At 45.6% G+C, this 13,046-nt stretch overlaps 1 protein-coding gene across 7 annotated transcripts in view; it reads left to right on the top strand.

The window, feature by feature from the left end:
* The window catches only part of Ube3b (ubiquitin protein ligase E3B), a 52,270-nt gene that overhangs the window by 20,499 nt on the left and 18,725 nt on the right, over positions 1-13,046 (top strand). For all 7 annotated transcript variants that reach the window (XM_058585540.1, XM_046464310.2, XM_046464313.2 and 4 more), the window contains 4 exons: positions 2,567-2,738; positions 4,429-4,547; positions 5,172-5,286; positions 6,014-6,113. In XM_058585540.1, the coding sequence (XP_058441523.1) occupies positions 2,567-2,738; positions 4,429-4,547; positions 5,172-5,286; positions 6,014-6,113 (506 nt within the window). The remainder of the gene's footprint in view (positions 1-2,566; positions 2,739-4,428; positions 4,548-5,171; positions 5,287-6,013; positions 6,114-13,046) is intronic.

Here is a 13,046-nt window from a genome sequence, read left to right as displayed (position 1 = left end):
TTTGTCGTAGGGGCTGTCATTCATCATAGGATGCTCACCAGCCCCTGGCCCAGCAGCACCTTCCTCCCCAGTTGTGACAGCCAAACATGTCTCCAAACATGGGCAAATACCCCCTGAGGCCGAGGTCATTGTGGTCAAGTACTCTGGCCTAGTGGTGGTGGTAAAGATGGAAGCAGGTGTGCTGGAGAGGGACCTCTGTGGGTCCTACTGGGGGACTGGACTTGATGCATGAGGACCAAAGATTCCAAAGGTGCTGCCTGTGTGGATGGCAACACCATTTGCAGAGCTGGGGAAGCATGGAACAGGGCAGCGGGGGTGAGGACTGCGGAAAGTTGGAAGTCGTGCTGGGCTGTGGCAAGTGTGAGCTGCTGGCTGGGCCTGCAGGCAGAGGTGTCCAGAGACCTTTGAGGACAGTGGGGGGCCATCAGCGGAGGGATGGAATGAAGGCTTTCTGCAGGTTCCAGATCCTGCCTGGCCCCACAGCACCTGAGGGCTTGGGAGCATCCTGGGTGAGAGGATTTCAAGGTTACCATCCATGTCCAGCTTTTAAGATGAGCTCACAACTAAGCTCATTTTCCCAAGTGAGAGAATCCAAAACTAAGGTTTCTTGGCTAATATGAAAATACACATTTTCAAGAATAAAAATAATCTAGTCTGAAGTGTATGAATGACATTCGGTCTGTTGGTTTAGCTGTACACATCTTAAATCAGATTATAGAAAGTAACATTTGTTATGTTGACCATGTTGTTTTTCTATTCTCCTACTTTATGAAGCACCTTTGTTCCTCTTCCCCACATGCCCTGAGGCCCTGGAGCTCCTGACACCACTCTGTGGGCACAGCTTCCCCTCTTCTGTCTCAGCTGCCCAGGATGCAGCCCTGTTGAGTCAGTATACGAGGCTGTGTTTTAGTCTACACCATGAGTCCCATCATGGAATGTGAGGATAGCTGTTTTTCTCCTTTTGCCCAGGAGGAGCATATTTATGACCTCTATAGTATAATTACTTACTGTTCCTTTATTTTTAACCTGTGAGGTTCCTGTGTTCTTTGGTGTGAATAACCTGGGCTACCTAAAAACGAATTATAAGCTAGGTACCTATATAACCACTAACCTGGTCAAGGAACTTTTACTTTTTAAAGGTTTCTTTATAACAATACCATCCTTCCCTTGCAAGTGTAAGGTCAAACCTTTAAGAATAGTAACTCACTTGAGGGTACATTTCTTTGACTCCTGTACAGTTCCTTCAGTTCACCTCTCAGCATCCTAAAATAGCATTGATGGAACCCCACACCCTCCCCAGGCTCTTGTATCCTCCCCAAATAGCCCTTTATTCAAACTAAATTATAGACAGTGCCCTGTAAAATGAGAGGCATTATAAGGGCTCCAGTGTAGGTGACTGCATTTCTGAGAAAACACCATATATTCAGGGTCCTAGAATTTTAGATCCAGACTTTCTAAGTCACTAGCTGCGTTATTGGAATTAAAATATACTAGTGATGTAGGCCTTGGAAAGCAGACTTAGAACGTCCTCTGCTTCACCTTTTGCTTCCCTTGAGTTGATTTTGTGCGGTATTTCAGAGTGTCTCTGCTACAGTCATTCAGTGTTTTCTTATTTGTAAAGTAGAGGAATAGAAGTTGATGGGAGGAGAACTTTGCTAAATGTGGGTGAGCCTGTAAATTGTAAATAAACTTTTATTAGAACACCACCAAATCCATTCATTTGTGTAATATCAACTGCTGTGGTGCTATAGCAGTAGCATTGAGTAGCTGTGACTGTTGAACTAAAACTTGGCCAGAGGAGGCCACCATACATTGAACCGTACATACCCTAAATTAATATATAAACTAACAGAAAGCCTGACTTGGGAAAATACTTTGATAACAAATTGCTGATTCTAAGCCAATCATAGCTACAATCTTCTTTCAACCACAGCAGCCAACTGATCAGAAGGTGTTCACATAAGGAATAGCTGAGTCGTAATAAATCCTGCCTGCCTGCCTGCTTTCAAAGCAGAGCTTTCTGAAGCTCTTCTGGTCCTGTGGCCTGCCCCATGTGCCAGTTGTTCTTTGCTCAATTAAACTGCTAAATTTTATTTGTCTCAACAGAGGCCATCTGGCCTATAAAACCTAAAAATATTTACTCTCTAGCCCTTTCCAGAAAAAAACCTTGCTGATCCCTGATTTAAAATATAATTGCTAAATCAGACCTGGGTTCTTTTCTTGGCTCTGACACTTGCTGGCTGTGATTTTGGGCAAATTATTTAACCTGGCTGTGCTTCGGTTTCCTCCCTTATGAAACAAAGATGACACTGGACTTCACAGGCAGAAAGGAGACGATGCGTGCAAAGTGTTGAGCCTGTTATCTGCACTCAGGAAGCACCATTAAACGTTGGCTGTTACTATCATTGTGATTCTCAGGGCAACACCGCTTTCCTGATTGCACCTTCTTCTCATGCACAGTAAATGTTCACTAATAGCTTAAGTGTTTCCTTTTCCCAATGGAAGGAGAAATATCAGACCAGATGGAGCCCCCACCTGAAGCTTGGGTTTCTCTATCCTTTTCCAGGTCTCACTTACCTTGATGACCTGCTGCCCAAACTGTGGGCGTTTATCTGTGAGCTGGGGCCCCACGGAGGGTTAAAGCTCTTCTTGGAATGCCTGAACAATGACACTGAAGAGTCCAAGCAGCTCTTGGCCATGCTGATGCTGTTCTGTGACTGTTCTCGGCACCTCATCACGTAGGTTGACTGCTGGGGGGCGGAATACTTTCCTAGGATTCAGGACACCAAACTACAATGTCAGGAGGCAAGGAACCTGCTGATAGGATCACTGCATACATCTGGGCCTGCGTGGCAGGGTCAGTATAAGCATTAGACAAGAGCCAGGCATGGGGGCATATGCCTGTAGTCACAGCTATTTGGGAGGCTGAGGCAGGAGAATCACTTGAGCCCAGGAGGTCAAGACCACCTAAATGACACAGCAAGAACACACCAAAAAAATGTAGACAAGAAAACATTGACAAAACAGGCAGCATGCATGGGGTGTGCAGCAGTTGTTAGTTCTCATCCTTTCAGGACAGCTGGGTGGGACCCCCAAGTGTGAACTCTGGGGTCTCCTGGAGATGGGTTCAAATCATAGCTCCACTGTTTATTTACTATACTAGTTAGATTAATGGAAAATTCCAGAGTCAACCAGGGAGCAAAATCTGGCTCAGCAATTTACTAGGATACCCTGGGCAAGGGATCAAGGAATTCAATCTCTCTGCTACTGATTTTCCTCATGTATACATGTAGGCATTTCTGTGAGGATTAAGAGTAATCAATGCCAAGTGCATCACACAGTCCCTGGCACAGAGAAGAAGCTCAGTGTGTGTCGGCTGTTATTGTCATTGTTACCTAACTAGTCCTGGGAAGGTTGCCTAACTTCTGTGAGCCTCCCTAGGAGCATGGAGACACTATTACCAACCTGAAAGAGCAAATGAGAAAAGGAGTGTCAGGTAGTACAGCACTAGACGTGAGTGGAGAACTAATAAGAGGCTCATCCAGTTCCTTGACTGTTCAAGCTTTTGTGTCTCCTGGTATCCTTGGCATTCCTCTAATCCCACGTTCTCTTAATATAGACTGGACCTCAAGCAATGAAGTTCAGCCTAGAAGACCATAGCAGGAAGGGTTAGGGGACTCGTAGGTGGCAGTTTGGGCAACATGAGGAGGCTGAGTGCGCAGGTGGAGGTGAGAGCAGTGTCTATAAGGACCAGGAAAGACACCCTTAATGGTTAGTCACTGAGCACAGGGTAACCTGATAGTAAGTCACATTCTGAAGGTGCATGGAGTGGTTTTAGTAAAGTTTCATTTAGAACTATGTCTCGTGTTCATTCATCCATTTATTCTTTCAAGCATTCTTTCACTCACCTATACTTAATAAGTACCACTAGTGTCTGTCCTCAATGTGGAATGAAGCTCCGCAGACTTCCTGAGGAGGAACAGACGCTCAGTCAAGAGCCCTTCATATCAGACAGGAATTTGGCACATTGAGGCAGGCATTTAGGCATGAAGGAAGGAAGTGTCACAGCCAGTTCCTTGTAAGAAAGAAAAAATGCAAGAGTGGGGCTTTTTTTCCCCTTTAATTGTATTTTATATTTTTAGTATAGACAGTTTCAAATAAATAGAAAGTAGAAACAATAACGAACTCTCACGGCCATCACCAGCTTTAGCTCATGGCCAGTTTTGCTTCACCCGAACCCCTCCCTGCCCTCCTCTTCCAGTGTCTTTGGAGCCCGTCTTAGACGTCTATTAGATCATTTTAACTTTACAGGAAGTGTCTCTGAAAGTTAGAACTTATTTCTTAAACTGATTGTTTTGTCTGATAAGCAGAAAGATCTTATTTCTTTCCCTTTCTCTGGGAAATGCTAAATAATTTTGTCTGATTTAGGATCCTTGATGACATTGAAGTTTATGAAGAACAGATTTCATTCAAACTAGAAGAGCTGGTCACCATCTCCTCTTTCCTGAATTCCTTCGTGTTTAAGATGATCTGGGATGGAATTGTAGGTAAGGTGGAGGTGCCCAGGGAGGTTTTGGTTTATTATGTACCAAAGTTAATAAAAATTCACATTTAAGCCAGGCATGGTAGCTCACACCTGTAATCCCAGCAACTTGCGAGGCTGAGGCAGGAGAACCACAAGTTTGATGACAACCTCAGAAATATAGCGAGACCCTGTTTAAAAAAATAAAAAGGGCGGAGAGTGTGGCTTAGTGATAGAGCATCCCAGATTCATTCCCCAGTATCACTCCAAAAGACCCAATTTATTCACATAGCTGGAAGTTTTCTCTCTTACTAAGACCTCTTTAAGAGAGGAAGCAAAAGCAATGCGTGCCAGTTCACACTGCCGATGAGCGCCCCCTCCTGTGGTGTTCCCAGGTGTTCAGTGCAAAGGACCTTTGGACAGTGACTAGTGAGAGCCAGCATGAGGGTCTGAGACACCAAGGCCCTGCAGACGTCTACTTAGGACCTTCCCAGGGACCTTTTTATTCCTTTCATTCTGTAGAAATTCAGAGCAAGAGAGGTCAGGTTTGCTGGAGACCGCAAGAAACAAGCCATCCTCCCCGTCCTCCAGGTCCTCCAGCTCTGACCCTTCTCCTGCGAGTGTGACTCTCCTGTTTGTTGTCCTGCAGAGAACGCCAAGGGCGAGACCTTGGAGCTGTTCCAGTCTGTGCATGGGTGGCTGATGGTGCTCTACGAGCGGGACTGCCGCCGCCGCTTCGCCCCTGAGGACCACTGGCTTCGAAAGTGAGCACCATGGGGCCAGGGGCGGGGGGGAGGCTCACAGCAGCCAGGGGCCTCCATTTCTGTCTGTCTGTCTTACAGTCTCTCTCTCTCACACACACACACACACCAGGTGCCCGAGCACTTGCCACTCCTGTTCCAGGATGGAGGGCCTTTTCTTTCTCCTCCATGTTGGCCATTCATCTGTGGAAAGAGCTGCTGTTCTGTAAAGCTCCTGTCAGGACACACCCCAGCAGCTACTTCTGTTACACCAGGAGGATCAGTTAATTAATGGCAACAAAGCCAGATCACATTCGGCCGCTGTTTCTTATTCAGACTGGGACGAGAGGGTCTTCAGCTGCCCTGAACAATGGGGTGGTAAAAAGTGCTTTGAGGGTTTGGATGGGGGAGGGCGCGAGGCAGCAGTCCTCCAGCAGCAGCTAAACTTAAGAGCATGTCCGCATTTTTCTCAGTGATGCATCAACTTTTAGGTTACCATTGCAGCTCTGGTACTAGAGCAAAGCTTCGCAGACTTTGGCATAGAGGGACAAATGGCTCTAGGCCCTGTGGACTCACGTCTCTGTTGCAGCTGCTACCTCTGCTCTTGCAGCATGAGGCAGCCATAGGCAGTACGTGCTGCTCCCACAGAACTTTACAAAGGCAGGCAGCCAGCTTGGCCTGCATGCTGTGGTTTGTGAACCCTGCACTAGTGTACGGTTTTCATAACCCCAGACCTGTCTTTCTTCTTAAGGGATCTCAAGCCTAGTGTGCTCTTCCAGGAACTCGATAAGGACCGAAAACGGGCACAGTTGATCCTGCAGTACATCCCACATGTCATTCCTCACAAAAACGTGAGTTGCCCTCAGCTGGGCTCCTGGTGTGTTGCTGTCCCGTGTGGTCCCTGACTCCCTCGTTGTTATAGCGGTGCTGAACGCCGGAATGAGGTGGTTGATTTTGCAAGTGCAGCGATGGCATTTCTTTCTCTGTGGCAGGTTACACCAAGTGCTGAGGGTGCCAGGTGGAGAAGGCAACGTGAAGTGGCATTTAGGTGCAGTGGGATGTGTGCCACGGGGCTAGGTGCCATGGGAGCCCAGGCATAGGAACCTGACTCCTCAGTAAGGGGAAGGGATTAGAGAGGGCTCCAAGGCAGAAGTGGACAAGACTTAAAGGTCCAGGGTGAGAGAGAAGCCAAACAGCTGGTCTGGCTGGAAGAAGTCAAGAAACAGCTGAGGAGTTAACAGGAGTTAGAGCAGGAAGGGCCTTGTAAACCGAGGCTGGGAGCTTAGATTTTAGCCAAGGCCATTGCAGGGTTTGAAGCTTACAAGGTGCCAAGACAGAGCTGGAGAGGTGACTAGAGGTAGAGGGCATTAAAGCCAGCTGGCCTGCATTAGAGAGAGGCCTCCAGAGTAGATGGATGACCAAGGCAAGAGACTTTTAAGGAGCCAGCACCTAAGACCTTGGAGCCTGATTACATTCAGAGAGCAAGGAAAAGAGAAATGGAGGTACTCTTGAGCTCTGGCTTGGTGCTTGGTGCTTGGGTGGGCTGTCCTCTGAGGGAGAAACAGGTGAGGGCAGGTCTGGGATATGGTGGTGCATTCAGTTCTGAGTGAGTGGGTGCATGTGGCTGTGGCTCCTAATGGCTCTGGCGCTCAAGAGGGAGGCCTGAGTTGGAGAAAGCTTTCCCGCCTGGGCTTGCGATGTGGAAAGGCAGGTAGGGAATCAGATGGAGAGGTCCTGAGAGGAGAGAAGGAGGAATCTGAGGAAACAGGGGTCCAGGAGAGTGTGGTATCACTCCAGGGGACAAGAGACAATTGGGAAGGCTTGCGTACCGTGGCAAGAGCTTCCAGGCCGTATGGGAAACGTGGCTCGCATCCCTGGGAAGGAGCTGGCACTCAGCAATACTGCTGGTGGGTGACAATACTGTGCCTGTCTCAGGAGAGACTCCTCAGAGTCCAGAGGTGCCTTTCTTATCCCTTTTTTTGATTCTTTCTTTTAAAATAGACATATTTTTAGAGAGCATAAATCCCATTTTTGTATATTAAATCTCAGAATTCAGAGATACTTAATTCTCACTGCTCTGATACTGTTGTTGTTTGTTTTTTAATATTTTTTTTAGTTGTACACAATACCTTTATTTTGTTATTTATTTTTACGTGGTGCTGAGGATCGAACCCAGGCCCTTGCACATGCTAGGTGAGCGCTCTCCACTAAGCCACAACCCCAGCCCTGTTTTTATTTATTTAATTTTTAAAATATTTATCCTTTAGTTCTAGGTGCACACAATATCTTTATTTTATTTTTATGCGATGCTGAAGATCGAACCCAGTGCCCCAGGCGTGCTAGGCAAGTGCTCTACCACTTAAACCACAACCCCCGCCCCTCTGATACCGTTTTGACCTTGACTTTATTTATTTATTTTTTTAAACATGAAAGAATTTTATGACATAAGACATCAGTGAAAAAAACAGGCTTTAAAATAACATGAATATTACTCTCTTTTCATGGGTAAAATACATAAACAGATACAAAGAAAAATGGTTGGAAAAGTTTATTACAATTGGGGAATCATATATGGATGATTTTACTTTGTTTTATTTTATTGATTTATTGCTTAACTGTACTTTAATATTCCTATACTAAGTCTGTATACTATTTTATTTATTTATTTATTTTTGTCCTCTCCCACTTTTATTTTTTATTTTTTTTTAAATTTTTTTATTAGTTGTTCAAAACATTACAAAGCTCTTAACATATCATATTTCATACATTTGATTCAAGCAGATTATGAACTCCCATTTTTACCCCGTATAGATTGCAGAATCACATCGTTACACATCCACTTTTTTACATACTGCCATACTAGTGTCTGTTGTATTCTGCTGCCTTTCCTATCCTCTACTATCCCCCCTCCCCTCCCCTCCCCTCCCATCTTCTCTCTCTACCCCATCTACTGTAATTCATTTCTGTCTCTTGTTTTTTTTCCCCTTTCCCCTCACTTCCTCTTATATGTAATTTTGTAAAGGAAGGCTCTCTTTCCTTTACCATGCAATTTCCCTTCTCTCTCTCTTTCCCTCCCCCCTCTCGTCCCTGTTTAACGATGATCTTCTTCTCATGCTCTTCCTCCCTATTCTGTTCTTAGTTGCTCTCCTTATATCAAAGATGACATTTGGAATTTGTTTTTTAGGGACTGGCTAGCTTCACTTAGCATAATCTGCTCTAGTGCCATCCATTTCCCTGCAAATTCCATGATTTTGTCATTTTTTAGTGCAGAGTAATACTCCATTGTGTACAAATGCCACATTTTTTTCATCCATTCATCTATTGAAGGGCATCTAGGTTGGTTCCACAGTCTAGCTATTGTGAATTGTGCTGCTATGAACATCGTTGTAGCAGTGTCCCTATAGTACGATCTTTTAAGGTCTTTGGGGAATAGTCCAAGAAGGGGAATAGCTGGGTCAAATGGTGGTTCCATTCCCAGCTTTCCCAGGAATCTCCATACTACTTTCCAAATTGGCCGCACCTGTTTGCAGCCCCACCAGCAATGTACAAGTGTACCCTTTTCCCCACATCCTCGCCAGCACTTGTTGTTTGACTTCATAATGGCTGCCAATCTTACTGGAGTGAGATGGTATCTTAGGGTGGTTTTGATTTGCATTTCTCTGACTGCTAGAGATGGTGAGCATTTTTTCATGTACTTGTTGATTGATTGTATGTCCTCCTCTGAGAAGTGTCTGTTCAGGTCCTTGGCCCATTTGTTGATTGGGTTATTTGTTTTCTTATTGTTCAATTTTTTGAGTTCTTTATATACTCTGGATATTAGGGCTCTATCTGAAGTGTGAGGAGTAAAGATTTGTTCCCAGGATGTAGGCTCCCTATTTACCTCTCTTATTGTTTCTCTTGCTGAGAAAAAACTTTTTAGTTTGAGTAAGTCCCATTTGTTGATTCTTGTTATTAACTCTTGTGCTATGGGGTGTCCTATTAAGGAATTTGGAGCCCGACCCCACAGTATGTAGATCTACATATTGACCTTGACTTTAATGTCTGTGGTTGCTGTTCATTCCCCTCAGGCAGTGATGTGCATACAGTGTGGCTGTTAAAATTCTTATTGCACCTGACAGACTCTCAGGAATGAGGGACCTTCCTTGAGGGAATCCCTCAGCAGGACCCCTGAGCCTGTCTCCCATAGGGAAGGCACAGCCCTGCAGACCATTCTGTGGCTGTACTCTCCCAAGTGATGGGACAGTCTCCCTCATCTGAAGCTGATCTACTTCTAACTTCTACTCTTGGTCTCTGAACCACCCACAGGGGTGGCATCTTTAATCGGTGGAATAAATCTCTTGAGATTTGCACACAGGTCCTGCTTCTGAGTCCTCTGTTTTCCTAGTGGCTTTAGCTGCTCCAGCTATTCCTCATTTAAAGCAGTCTCTGACCTCTCATCTCCTGGTTTGGTGGTGGCTGATTTAAAACACAGCACCTCAGCTTGTCCCTGTGTCTGTGAACTCAGGCTTTGACCCTGGCATTGCATATTGCTTAGTCTGGAATCTTCTTGCTGTATGTCTATGTCCACAGACAGAGTGCTGGGGCGCTGGAGTTACCGAAGGGTGTGTTAAGTATTCGAGAATGCATTGGAACACTCCGTGAACTACTAGTTCGAGGTAGCTTATGATTTCAACATTCAGTCACACTACATTCTTTTCCATGATGTCATATTTGCAAAGCTAGGTTTTCAGAATGAGATCAAAATGTTTTATATTTCAATTTATGTGCATTTTAAAAATACAACTACTAATTTCTTACAATAGAAATACTTTTTAAGTTGTTAGCACCCAGCTACCTAATGAACTGGTCTAGTAGGCATTTTTGGTCTAGGAGGGCCAAAAAAAAAATTACTGCCATCCTAGGGGTGCCGTGAACAACCTAGTGTGGGAACGCTGAGGTGAACTGGAGTGACTTGTGAGTCCAAGCCATATGCTTTTTTTTTTTTCTTTTGGGAATTTTGCTTAAGGTTATCATCAAGGTTATCTGTCCATGGCTCCTAAAGTTTCCTCCCTTTGAAGGGAAAGGAGAAATACTGGGGAATGATATTGACCAAATTATGTTGTTGTGTCATGCATATAACATGATGTCATATTTGCAGCCTATACTCCCAAAGTCAAGTGGGAAATGAGGCTGCAGGAGGAGACAGCAGGAGAATGTAGTGTAACTAGATGTTGAAATTAAAGCTACCTTGAACTGTATACATAACGTATGTACAAATACGTAACAGTGATTATTAAGTATAATAATAATGTACTGATGAAATAATAATGCACTGGGCTGGGGTGGGGCTCAGCCATAGAGCGCTCACCTGGCACCTGCGAAGCCCTGGGTTCGATCCTCAGCACCACACAGAATGAATAAATAAAATAAAGGTATTGTGTCCAACTACAACTAAAAAATAATTTTTTAAAAATAATAATAATGCACAACTATTATGTATAATTACAGCATACCAATAAAAAGTGGAAAAAAAATTTTCTCCTTGGGAGGACAGGACCCTTCCTCATCTCCTGGTCCCTGTCCTGCCCCCAGCAGTCCTGGGAAGGTCAGGCGTGCTGTGTTCCGAGTGGCGAGGGCTCTCCTGCTGTCTCCTCCCATCTGCAGCCTCACTTCCCACTTGACTTGGGAGTGTAGTCTGCCCTCTGCCACTGGCCTGGTCTTGCTGGGGTGCCCAGGAGGGAAGCAGGATCTCAGCTTTGCCATTGTGCCATCGCCCTTTGACACTGCACCTCCCTCATTCTTGCTCTTACTCCAGTGGGTGACTTGCTGTTTCCCTTAACGTCTTTCAGAGACTCAGCTCTGCCTTGCTCACACCCTGCATTTCACTCTTGGTCCTCACCAACTTGCTTTCACCTGTTTACCTGTGACTCATCTCCCAACTGGATGTGAGACTTTGCCTTCTTGTTTTACCCCAGAAAACCTAAGTGAGGTGGGGTCCAGGCTGTGTGGGGTGGTGGTCTGTGGGTGGGCTCTGGATTTGAATCTGGCTCCCGAGCCATATGACCTTGGTTGAGTCCACATCCTCATCTGGAAAATGGGGGGATGGTGTCTACCCAGATGTCTGCCGAGGATTCCGAGGCCTCCCAGCCCCTTGAAGCTGGATAACGGTGTCTCAGACCTCCTTCCACACCCCAAGGAAATCGAGAGCTTCCCAGATGGAACTCCAGAGGCCACTACTGATGTGGCCGGCTTAGTCTTAAGTCATGCTGTCGGCCACACTGGTTTGACTGGAGGAGACCCGCATCTTCACCTCATGTTCTATGGAAGAGCCTCTGTTCAGGTGGTCATGCTGGAGATTCACAAACCACATGACTCCATATGACCTCAGAACCTGTTACAGAAAGTCCCACAGCAGCCCCACCACAGAAGGGAGAGGTGGGCATGTTCTTTGGCCATATCGCGGGCCCCCTTCACTGGGTTTTTCCCTTCTGCGGGTCCTGGAGCCCTTAGAGCTTTTGGTGCTACTCAGAGCGCTTCGGTCCTTATTTCTAGACCCAGGGTGCCAGGGTGAATGGCAGCCCCATCCCACCCCCGTGTGCCTCCCACCCTGTGCTGCCACTGGCAGTTGCTCTTTCTGTTAACAACTCTGTTTATAATTTCCTAACGTTAATAAAAGGATTGAATAACACAAACTAACCTCCCCCTGGTGGATCCTGTACCATTGTTACAATTGTTTGTGCTCTTTTTTATATTTACTGAACTCCAGATTTTTAGGAAATTCCTAATTATTAAAAAAGCAGGTGTGAAGCCAGGTGTGGTGGTGTATACCTGTAATCCTAGCAACTGAGGAGGCTGAGGCAGGAGGTTTGCAAGTTTGACACCAGCCTCAGTAATTTAGTCCCTAACCAACTTATTGAGATGGTGTCTCAAGATAAAATAAAAAAAAAAAATTAAAAGGGGTGGGGATCCTGGCTTGAATCCCTGGTGAGAAAGAAAGAGAGAGAGAGGGAGGGAGGGAGGAAAGAACAAGGAAAAACCCACTGTGATTGGTGTGTATATTCATTCAGCTGACTTCAGGTGAACGCTGTCATGAATTATGCTGTTCTGAAGGGGCTCATTGCCAGGCACAGTAGAGGGTGCCTGTGGTCCCAGCTACTTGAGAGGCTGAGAGACAGGATTGATTGAACCCAGAAGTTCAAGCAGTTTAGCCAACATAGTGAGATTCTGTTTCTTTAAAGCAAAAAATATAGTAAGCTGGGCACAGTGGTGCCCACCTATAATCCCAGTGACTCAGGGAGTTGAGGCAGGAAGATCACAAGTTCCAAGCCAGTCTCAGCAATAGCTAGACCCTGTCTTGAAATAGAAAATAAGAAGGGATGGGATGTGGCTCAGTGATAAAATGCTCCTGGGTTCTGTCCCCAGTACTAGGGGGAAAAATACAATAAAGGGGCTTATCACAATCTTCAGGCTGAGGAGAAAGGGTTCTAGTAAAGTGATAATTGAGAAATATTACTGGTGGGACAGTGCTGTGTGCTTGAGGGCACAGAGGAGGCAGGCAGTGGGCCAGGGACCTTTTACTGAAGGATCATTTTTTACATTCTGACAGTAGGAAAAATTGTCTTTGAATTGTTGCTGTGTTTTAAATTCATAGTATTGATTTCCTCTGAGGCAGGTGCGGCTGTAGAAAGCAGCCTCTCACTTGTTCTACCGCCAGGTTCCTGCTGTGGATTATTGACTGCAGGAGAATAATCTTCTCCTGCTCTGCTCCTCTCTGGACTACAGCATTAGACACACCACTCCTCCCT

The sequence above is a fragment of the Marmota monax genome, unplaced genomic scaffold (assembly GCF_021218885.2).
Source record: "Marmota monax isolate L192 unplaced genomic scaffold, Marmota_monax_Labrador192_F-V1.1 WCK01_AAM20220418_F8-fsc00269, whole genome shotgun sequence".
NCBI lineage: Eukaryota > Metazoa > Chordata > Mammalia > Rodentia > Sciuridae > Marmota > Marmota monax.
This window is presented reverse-complemented; position numbering and strand designations above follow the sequence as displayed.